The 11,397-nt window shown below is 39.4% G+C and overlaps 1 protein-coding gene across 3 annotated transcripts in view; it reads right to left on the reverse strand.

Annotated features, from left to right (window-relative positions):
* nhsl1b (NHS-like 1b) overlaps nt 1–11,291 on the reverse strand; it is a 258,596-nt gene extending 247,305 nt beyond the window's left edge. The window contains exon 1 of one of the 3 annotated variants that reach the window (XM_051919267.1): nt 10,721–11,291. In XM_051919267.1, the coding sequence (XP_051775227.1) occupies nt 10,721–11,051 (331 nt within the window). In that variant the 5' untranslated portion in view covers nt 11,052–11,291. The remainder of the gene's footprint in view (nt 1–10,720) is intronic. The other 2 variants (XM_051919269.1, XM_028820961.2) reach the window with 2 other exon arrangements.
* Nucleotides 11,292–11,397: the final 106 nt, after the last annotated feature.

Raw genomic sequence — 11,397 nt, forward strand, 5'->3', positions numbered from 1 at the left:
AATCACCACGGACCAGGCGTCATTGAAAAAAAAAAAAAAAATAGCAGGACAAAGCGAGGTCAGAAATAAAAGAGTAGAAAACAAAGTAAAACGTCATAAAGAGGTTAAAAAAAGGGGGCCAAACACATGCAGAGCAGGTTAGAGATAATGTAAACTGGAATTCAAAAGACTCAAAAAAAAAAAACAAAAAAAAAAAAAAACATAGGCGCGAAACATGCAGAGCAATATAACAACATTTATTTATATAGCACATTTTCATACAAAAAAGTAGCTTAAAGTGCTTTACATAATGAAGAAAAATAAAAGAGAAAGTAAGAAATTAAAATAAGACAACATTAGTTAATATAGAATAAGAGTAAGGTCCAATGGCCAGGGAGGACAGAAAAAACAAAAAAAAAAAAAAAAAACTCCAGATGGCTGGAGTATATATACAGAACATGAAAGCAGAAAAAAAAACGATAGTGTCAAAAAAAGAAAGTAAACATCGCATTAGCGCAAAAAAAGAGAAATTATTACTCGGAGAAATAAAAAGGCAAATAGTGATCTAATATATGAATACAGGTGATATGTCAGAAGTATGTAAATTTTGTAAGACTTTGAAGTTTAAGTCAGAGAATTTCGAACACAGGGTTTACCTCACATGTATTTATTGGTTACTTTGCAAAAAAAATTATTAACTGCTGATGATGTAGATCACTTTGTCTGTGCTGAAATTCAAAACAGAGAAACCTATTCTGAATTATGGTACAAAGTCATTAAACACATGTCTCACTGACCTCATTTAAAAGATTCAGCATATTGGGGCTCGAAAGATTCCAAATATCGTTGTTACATAAGTTCTGATATAAAAGTGAAACTAATGAAATAGCAACAATTCAAAGGGAAAAAAAAAAAATCTAAAAAGATGTGTATCTGGAAAACCAAAAACGGGGGTTTGCAAGCGAAGTGAGCAGGGGGCAAAGCCCCCTAGTACCGTAAAAATTCAGTAAAAACAATTTTTTGAATTAAATTTTCGTCAATATCGCATTGAATTGTGATTCTGAACTTTCATCGTGAAAACGCAATCTGTAACTGCCCGTGATTGAATTTCGTTTCTCTCTCTATTAAATAAAATAACTTTTTCGAATGTTTGGCTCGGATATTTATTAATTGTCTTTGCAAAAGCTATTGTAAGTTGATGTTTTCATGTTCCGCACGATCACCACAAACTGTTTCAGCATCGTCTATTGATATGCATTTAAACAATTTGCTGTGTAACCAATCGACATTTTTGGCGTAAATTCAATTGACTCCAGCATTTCTCTGTGCTAGGATTGCCTGGGTACTCATCTTTTCTATTGATAACGCTTTGTGATGAAATTCTTCAATAAGATTTGGACATAATACATCTTCTTTTATTGGGAACTTAAAGTGAGGAAAACATAAAAATTTATGAGAGCTGAGAGAGCAGGAACTGTGTCTGACAAAAGCATTCACACGAATGAGAGGTAAGAGTACCGTGTACGTGGTTGAATATGGTTGAGAGGAGGGCGTGACTTGAAAAAATCTCATGGTCAAAGTCTTGCGGGACTTGAAAAAAATCTCTTCAAAAAAGTCTTGTCACAGGATTTTTTAATATAATAGAGACACATAGTGTGGATGTAGCCTATGTTTGAAGGTTTATCTGCAAAAACAAAGGACCAGGAAATGCATAATGCTGACCTTTTATGTTGCACCAACAGTGGCACTGCTAGATCAGGCCATTTATAAAATGGTGTCCAAGTAAGATGTACATTATTGGTAACTTGGAGATGATTGTGAGGATCTCCTTTAGTTCAACTAGCTTACAGATCTGTACCAACACTCAAAGTCCAGCTGCCCAAATTTATGTCTGTCAGCTCCAAGTGAGGATTTGCAACTGAGCCCGAGAGGAGCGCCTCCGGAGCAAATCCCTCACCTCTCACACATGTAATGTACTCCTTGTAATGCAATCCTTAAAGTCAACATGTTAAAACAACCTCACCTTGACTTGACCACAAGCTGATTTTAGGAAACTGACATGGTCCGATTGGCCAAAAAGATCTGTTCTACTTGTTACGTTTAACTTTCTGGCACGGACTCTGTATGAGACTCTCAAGCTATAGTGTAATGCAGGCCAAAATCCAAAGTTTATACAAGCTATCATATTTCATATTTATAGCATTTGAATCAGAGGGAACATTCTAGGACTGTGTCTCGAATATAATTCACAATGAGGAAAACTGATCGCTGATGACAGAGAGCAGGATTAAAAAAAAAAAAAAAAAAACACATAATCCTGTGGCCACAAGGAAACCTGCATTTAAAAGCTTACCGATACCATCAATTATCCTGCCCTAAACAGAACAACGCAAAAGCAGTAGTCTAAAAGATTGGAGAAAAATACAAGGCAGATTTAACATTGAGTGACTTCTTTCAAATGTTCAGATATTATTGAGCATAGTGTTTATAGAGAAGGATGCATCATTTACATTAAAATAAAGTGAGATGCAGTAATGTAGTGATTATGCTGAATCATAGATCCAGCATTCTAAGCTTGATTCACATGCCTGGACTTTGTCTGTGTGGAATTCATGTTATGATCAGTGGTTTTGTTTAAAAATTTTTTGTGTCACCCCTGAGATTTAGAATAATATGCATACATCTATTTTGGGGGTGTTGTGAGACAATGACTGGGGGGTGTTTTAATTGTTCAAGTTATTTAACAGTTTTAGTGTATTTTAGTATAACCCGTTTGTGACGCTCACACTAGTGAGGGATGTGCGTGTTTTAGCTAATTACTGAGCGATGCAGTAATTAGCAGGCACCAGCTGCGAGGCTGGTAAGATAAAAGAAATCAGTTTGGTACTGAAAAAGAGAAACGGTAGTTGTTGACAGAAAGGAGAAGAGTACAGTGATCGCTGGATGGGGAGGTAAAGGAAGAGAGAATGTAAAGGGAAGCATCTGCCAGGATGATTATTTAAAAGAGGAGTGAGACCGAGGACTGTGTGGAGGTTCCAGAGAGTGGCTATACCAAAGTTCAAGTCTGTTTACTTACCCCAAGAGAGCAAACGAGCACGGAGAGAGCACAGCTGAAACAAGAAGAAGGTAGGAGGATCAAGACGCAGTGGGCTGTGGCCTTTAGTCCCAAGGTCCTGATTATGACTGAATGTGACAATTAGGAATGCCGCAAAGGGTTACCTTTCATGAATTGGATGGTTTCCAAAGTTTTTATTTATTTTCACCCAAGACACTGCTTGAATTTAATTAAACAAATTTTCAAAGATTATTTTATTTATTTGAAAATGTACGGTTTTGCACATTGATTTTCACCTGGTTTATTAAATCTGCTGCTATAAGTTAGTAAAGTAATTTTGGCTTATTTTTTCATTTGCCCTGGATCATGACTATCAATGCTGGAGTTTAAAAAAAAAAAAACAAACAAAAAAAAAAAAATGGCCAAGGCTGCAGGTTTGGGCCATCACAGGGGGCCGAAGTAGCTGCAGGATTTCATTTGAACTACTTTCCTAATTAGTGACCAATTATGGCTGCTAATGCACGAGTTATTTTCCCCTTAATTTTAATTAACTTGCTTTTTGAGATTCAAACTCCTTAACCAGCAGTCAGATAATAATGAAATGCAAAGTGGGGCCAACAGATGACTAACAAACTCGGGGATCTCAGACAGTCGTCCTGGACGGTCACCATTACCACTCCAACCAATCCAATCTCCTATTAAGCGGCTAATGAAATACATTTATTTAATTCAATTGCTTATTAGTGCTCTCATTCTGTGTGATAGATTGAGTCCAGGGATGTTTTAAAAGGGTAAATTTATTATTGATTTAACGATTTTAGTGCGCTTTTCTGGTGGCTTGGCCACCTTGGACAAGAGGCTCGCACCTATGTGTGTACAATTGACCATGTTAGGTTAATTACTAACAAGCATCAGCGTGGGTTACCACAATTATAAAAAAAATGTGAAGGTTTGTGTGATTTGGAGAACTATGAAAGGAAAAACGAGAAACAAAAGAGCGACTGCTCGCTCCAAGTACATCTCATGACAGGTATTCCTTGTTGAGATGGCAGAATGGGGAACATCAGCTCTACTGAGCTACAAAAGGGAGCAGAACTGATGGCTGGTGCAGAGTTCTATGGTGTGGCTATATTCGAGTCTGCTGACCTTTAGTGAGCTATGATAGCATTTCCATTAACTTGGACCCCAAACACACATGAATGTTATGCCAATGGTGCATTTTCTAACTTGTTTGTTTCTTTTTTATCGGAGCCTCACAATTAATCTATTAATCAAGGTTGCCTATGGTGCACCAACCAATTTTATGTGGTCTTTCTCTGCTAATTTTCCACAATGTTCAAGTTTTTATTTTATTGTTCAGATAATTTAAGAGGGTCAGTGCCCAAACTAAAGGCAATCAATCAATCATATTAAATAAACCGACATGCCAAAAAATACACAACAAAAATATGCATTGCAAGATTTTTTTCATGTCATAATTGAAAATAAATCAATTAAATGATTCATTGGTTTCTCATATAGCATACAATATTTGTGCCAATTTGAAATGCAATACAAAGGCGTATTGTATTTTAATTCACTCACAGTAAACCACAAACTGAACACGCCTTAACTAAAAGCAAAGCAAACTCATGTTTCACTGTGTCTGCTTAGAGTGCACTGCATTTCTTTCCACAATCACATTAATCATTCAAAGGCAAAATGACATCAAATGACCAATCCATCAGCAAAAAATAACAATTTTGCAGTTAGCAAAGCAAGATCAGAAACATTCACCTGTCCATGCATTTGGTAACCCAAATATCTACGTCATGGTCACAGAGATTCAAACTGTTTTGCAAAAGCAATGGGGATACGGCAGGAATCATCCTTCTGTGATGCACTGGCAAACCATATAACAAACTCGTACACATCATTGGGAATACCAATAAACCTAAAGTTGTTAGGATTTCTGACAACAATTTTTGAAAATGGAATGAAGGCCTCAAAAAAAAAAAAAACACAAATGGCCACACCTGCTCTCTTTACAGGTTTGGTTCCACTGGGTGGTCCTTTACCCTAGCTGCAAACTAAAATTGTCATGACCAAAAATCCTAAAGTAAAAGTCACAAAATCACCCTTGGGGGGGAAATCTGGTTAAAAACCCCAGCTAGACACATAGCTTCATTGAATCATTATGAAATATAAGATTTATTGTTCACAAAAATGTTCTACAATAATAATGAAGCTCCATGAAGCACAATAGCACCACCACATCCACTCTTCAAATAGTGACCAGGAATAGAGGCTCTGTGCTACAGTGAAGGTAAATAAGCAGATATTTGGTTTTGCTGATGTTAAGTTGCAGACAATTATCACAGTTCTCCCCCTGACTCCTCCCCCTTATCAATACCTCATTAATGTAGAATCACCTGAGAGTTTCTGCTTATGACATGACCCGTCACTGTAGTTACAGACTGAAGTGTACTAGGTGAACATAAAAGAAGATAGGACAGTTCCGTGTGATGCCTTTTTTTTTTTTTTTTTTTTTTACCCCTCACATAGTCCTTGTGCCTTACAAACTACAATTTGCCAGACAAACAGGCCATTACCCAAGACACCACAGGCTCATCCACCTGTGCTTACCCCTTAACAGGGATGGTTGAATGGTATTGAAGGGGCCTGAAAAATCCATCCATCTTGCTAAGCCACTTATCCAGAGCAGGGTCACAGGTTAGCTGGAGCATATCCAGGCAATCATAGGTAGGAAGGCAGGAACGACACCTGGACAGGTTGCTAGTCCTTCACAGGGTGAACACATGGGTTACTTTAGCAATGCCAATTTACTTTATCTGCAAGTCTATGAACTGTGGGAGGAAACCACAGCAGCCATAGGAAATCCATGCGGACAAGGGGAGAAAATGAAAACTTCACACAGGAAACACCCAAAATATGAACACCAGTCTCCTTATTGTGAGGTAACAGCACTACCAACTGACCCACCATGACAGCCACTGAAGAAATCAATAAACTTAATAGACAAGTGTTTTCAAAAGTGGTCTTAGCACGTGGTAAAGAACTATACTTCCCATTCCCACATGGTACAGAACCACAGGACATTTGTTTAAAAGTAAAACAGAAGGACCACTTTGGCTACATCCATTAGTTAGAGATCTAAAGAAATACAAAATCAATTCAGACCATTTCTGCAATTCATATATCCTGAACAGCACAATCCACACCGAAACCCATATTATAATTTTTCTGTGCGGCATTACAGCACCGATAATTGGAACACACGAAGAACTTTTGCATTAGCAATGCAGGACTTTCAATCTGCCACTTGCAGGTCCCATGGAGGCCAAACCCCTTGTCCTGTGTCAGCAAACTACCACCTCTGCCCCCAAGTAATCAACATGCAATTCACAATAAATGAAAATGAACCACATACGAGGAGTACAACTTTGACACAAAGTCACACAACGATACAAATTTCAAAATCAAAAGACTGAGGTGGACGCAATGAGAATGTTGCAAATCCCAAATGTATTAAAACCCTGATAGTATAATAAATCCATCCTTGGCAACAACTCAGTTGTTTTCTGCTTTTTCAACAGACCCCAGTAATCTTTTTCAACTCAAGGCCCATCATGTATGGTTTTTCTTAAGAGGCATATAACAAGCAACAGGAAGGCCACTAAAGTTTATAATCAGTCAAAAGAGGAAACCTCCAGTAAAACACATCACTTTCCACACATCTCCATGAAAAGAAGGACCTTAAACTTGCATGGCTTTAGCTTTAAAAACTTACCCTTCAGCTTCTAAATATAGGATGTCCAAGAATTATTAAGACACTGATTTTAAACTATTTTTGAAATTTTAATTTTCACTTGACTTTAATTCCAGAACTGTAGAGTTTTGTTGGAAGGCGTAGAAATAAGAGATGAAAAAAAAAAAGTACTAAAGTGAATGGACAGCTGTAATAATCAAGTCCCAGAGAATGCCAGCATTGCTCCAGGGTTGATTTGGGTGCTTGGCTGATCACAAATTCACATGCAAATGCAAGCGGGTCAGTCAGGTGCCTCATTCACACCTTGGAGTGGGTGGAGGACCGCACCTGCATCCAATTAGGGCTATATAGTGAGCCTTCATGGCAGAGAGGGAGAACAAAAAAAAAAATTAAGGAAAAGAATGATGAGGAACGTAGGTTAATGGATTGGAGAGAAGCGCAGTAACAGCACAAAGGCTCGTGTGCTGTGAGAAGGGAAGCAGGCGGACGTAAAAGATAATACAGTACCAGGAAAGAAGCATAGGGTCAGACACTGAGGAAATGGGCAGAAGGGTCACTCCTGCTGAGCACTCTTTGGAGCAGACCGACCAAGTGTTCCAGGAGGCTCCCACGAAAGCCTGACGGACTGCGGTGTGGAGGGTGTGAGGAGCAAAGCTTGGCATGGCGCCCTGCAAAGGCTGACGGACTGCCAACAGGGACCCAAGCTTGATTAAAGGTTTTTTTTTTTTTTTTTTTTGCAACTGCTGGTGGATAGTTTCCTTGTGCTAAGGAATCCACAGAGGGCAAGCCAAGGCAACACTGGATTAAGAGAGAAGCACAGACGCTCGTGGTTTTAAAAACTGGATGTTAGCCTTTGATTTTAACCTTGTTAATCTTGTTTTTTTTTTTGTTTTGTTTTTTTTTTACCTCCACATGGCGCATTTGTTTTAATAAATTATTTATTGAAGATCTCACATTGCACTTTTGAACACTTTGGTTTAGTTTTAATAAATGCACTTTGCACCAACTCCTTGCGGATTGTGTGTGTCCTTATCTGTCCGGCTCATCTCTGTTTACGACTGTTGACTGTTTCGGGTTCAAGAGACTCCCAGAAGCAACCAGGTAGTGTGGAGCCGACAGGGACCATCACAACAGCACTTTAAATCCCTTTTTTCAATTTACTGTATAGATTGTTTGCTTTGTGTCAATGTTTTTCAAATATATCCACTGAAATAGAAGTTGTAGTGACCACCAACTGAACACTCATGACACTGATCAACAAAGAAAAACTTGGTATTTTAAAAAGTATTTGTTCATGCTGATTTCACAAATGTACTCAGAATTTTCTATCACCTATAGTTTTTGAGTTGTCTTTTTTTAATCTGTATATTAAATATATACATGTTTATCAGTAGGCAGTGGTTAAGGCTTTGGACTATTGAATTGATTTGAATTCTGCATGAACAATACTGTAAGATTCATCTATAAATTTAAATTTTGTTACCCATTGTAATAAAAAAAAAGTGTAATGACTGTCAATTGCACCACACACTGCCCCGTTACTTCTCATTTTGCAAATCCATTCTTGCCCTCCAAAGTCCTCGATCCAAAAATCAAACCACCACGAAGACCATTTGTGCTTCCAAAGAGACGCAATCAGCAAAGGAGAAGCTCACAAAAACACTAAACAGCCACTTTTAGGTTTGCTCAGTATCATTCAGATTCTTCATATGATAAACACATACTTGACACATAGATCTTAAAGACTGACTTAGAAATATTTTTAAAAGACACTGTGTGGGGACCTAATCCAAGTTTAAATAAATTAAGCACTTATTTAAAAACAATATGTGAGGTAATCAAAATGATACAATTAAATTTTAATCATTCATCACTAAAATTATTATACTAAAAAGGTTACTTCAGACAGGCAGCATGACATAGGGGTTAAGGCTTGGATTTCAGACCCAAAGGTGGTAAATTGAAATCCCGCTACAGACAATTTGTGAACATGAGCGAGTCACTTCACCTGCTTGTGCTCCAAATGGAAAAACAACAAGACATGTAATCTATTGCTTCTCAAATCCCAAGTCGCCTTGGATAAAGACGTCACCCAAATAAGTAATTTATAAATGCAAAAGTGGTAAGTAGTTTACTTAATCAAAAGTGATGAATAGTTAATAACAAATCTTTGCCTTTTGATGTGCATGGCCTGACCTGGTTAGTGCCCTCGCCTTGTGTGGATGAATTGACATCATTTACATTCACTTATTTGGCTGGTGCCTTGAATCAAAGTAGCTTACTACAATTAGGAAACAATTGGTTGATTGTTTTTTTATTTTCCCCAAATGAAGCACAGACAGGAAAAGTATAAAATGCACTTTTCAGGCTATATAATGCACTAGTGAGATTTTACATGACATGGCAGCACATGAAGCTGTGCAGAGGACAGCAAGCAAGTGCATTTCAGGATTTAGGGACATATTGTATTCTGACAGACAGGGAGAATAAATCCAGTTTAGTGAGGAGCAAAATCCTAGAGGACATTGATAAAGTAGATCCAGCAGAACGCTTTCAGCTTAACAGTGAAAACACATACTCAAGGACACCTGTGGAAATTAAGGGGAGTGCACTTCGGACTTAAGTCAGTAAGTACTTCATTACACAAAGTGTTGTAGAATCTGGAAGAAACTACTGAGACATGGAGATGACAGAGAAACCTTGACAACTTTTAAGAAGGTTCTGGATGAGATATTGGGACAGCTAAACGTAAAAGCTTGACTAACTGAATGGTTTCTAATTTGTCAAATTTCTTATGCAAGAGACTTGCTCATGGTCACACACTGCCAATATTGTGATTTTAAGTGCTCAGCCTTAACTACTAAGCCACACTGCACCGACTTCATATAATGAGTACATTCATCACCTTTTTACCCCCCCCCCCCCCTCTCCTTGTCACGCCATATTATCAAGTTATCTGTGACTGAGTGTAATGGCGTCCCGTCCAGGACTATTGGGTAATGAAAACTGGGAGACTCGCAATTTTATTGCATACCATTCAAGGCGATTATGAGGATTCTGGGCATGCAAATTGAACGCATGTTCCCAATGTATTGCAGGAAATGGTAACAACGAACACATAAAACTATTTTTAAAAGTGGTTCACATTTGCATTATAAAATTGTACATTTGCAATTCGATTTTAAGAAATGCGCACTATTTTAAGAAGAATGGTCCCCTTGAAATGGTCGATATGAGCCTTTCCGTAATAAAGACGCGTAAGTGACACGAGGAGTCTTCCCAATGGGAGCCATGGAGCGGTTCGTTTTACCATCCAGATGGTCAGCGAAGCGTTGGGAGCAGATCGGTCAGGTCTGTCGGACCTTGGGGGGTTTAACGTGGCGTTTACACCAAACGCACACAAGTGTTCAGACACACGCGATTAGCATACAATAGTGCCAAGTGCACAAAAGCAGGGAGTTCTGTCAGTCATTTGGAGCACTACAATCACCGCCAACTGATTGAATTTATCTCCATATGGGATCATCATCACTCAGAAGAAGGCAGCAGATAAACAACTTAAGGACATGAAGCGTTACAAATTAACTAAGAACTGATTCAGGCTCTCCAACAGCTCTCGAAGTTTAGAATTGGATGAAGACCAGTAAAGGTCCTATCCAGACACGGTAACAGATCGTTCAGACCATCCCAACCCCCGAGAGACTGCGCCCTAGTCCCTCGAGAGCTGTCCCTTCTTGCACTCTGCGGTTCCCCCGTCGGATTTAAACTCGCCGAGGTGCACGCCTACATTGCGTACCGAACCGACCAGGCAGATGTCTTTCCTGCGCCACAAAGCGAGCACACACCTGCGCCCAAACGCAAGTTAACAACAATAAACCCACGAAAGCCAATCCAACGAGAGATTAAGCGCCACTTACGGATCTTGACTTTCCGGTGGTTCAGCTTGCCGATGCCCACTTGTAAAGTTTCCAGGCGGCTTTGTAGCCGCAGAGCTCTCCGCGATATCAGCCCGGCTTCCTTCTCGATGTCCTCTACGATATCACTTGCGAGTCGCGACAGGTCCGAGAGTTGGCGGAGAACGTTGGCCAGCGTGTGACAGCACACCTCCTCCAAAGTGGAAAACAGCAGCCTCCTGGGGAAGAGCAGCACGCTGCCGTGTATGAAATCGCCAACTAGTTGCGCCCGGCAACTGTCCGAAGCCAACCTGCTCACCCGCTGCGGCTCCACGCTCCTCTCATAGAACGGCATTGCCAATCTTCGGCGATCACTTTCTCCACACAGTCCACAAACAGCTCGAATTGACAAAAAAAAGAAAACTTTCCTCGGCTACACTTTGTTGACGGGCAGCCAAGTGAAAGTTGCACTGATTTAAACCATCTGCAGGCAGACAGCAGGAGATCCCGCCATGTTTTTGCGAAAGATGCAAAATGCACCGGGAGGAGGCTTTCTTTTTTTAAAAAACACTAAACAGCCTTCTGGTTAATTGGAGAAGGGAGGAAAGAGTGCGCGAATCCAAACTACACGGACGAATCGGTGTGTGGGAAAACGTGGACGTCACCTGAGGAAAATGGAACTGGAGCGCCTCCTCCGTCGA

This window comes from Erpetoichthys calabaricus, chromosome 15 (assembly GCF_900747795.2).
Source record: "Erpetoichthys calabaricus chromosome 15, fErpCal1.3, whole genome shotgun sequence".
Lineage (NCBI taxonomy): Eukaryota > Metazoa > Chordata > Cladistia > Polypteriformes > Polypteridae > Erpetoichthys > Erpetoichthys calabaricus.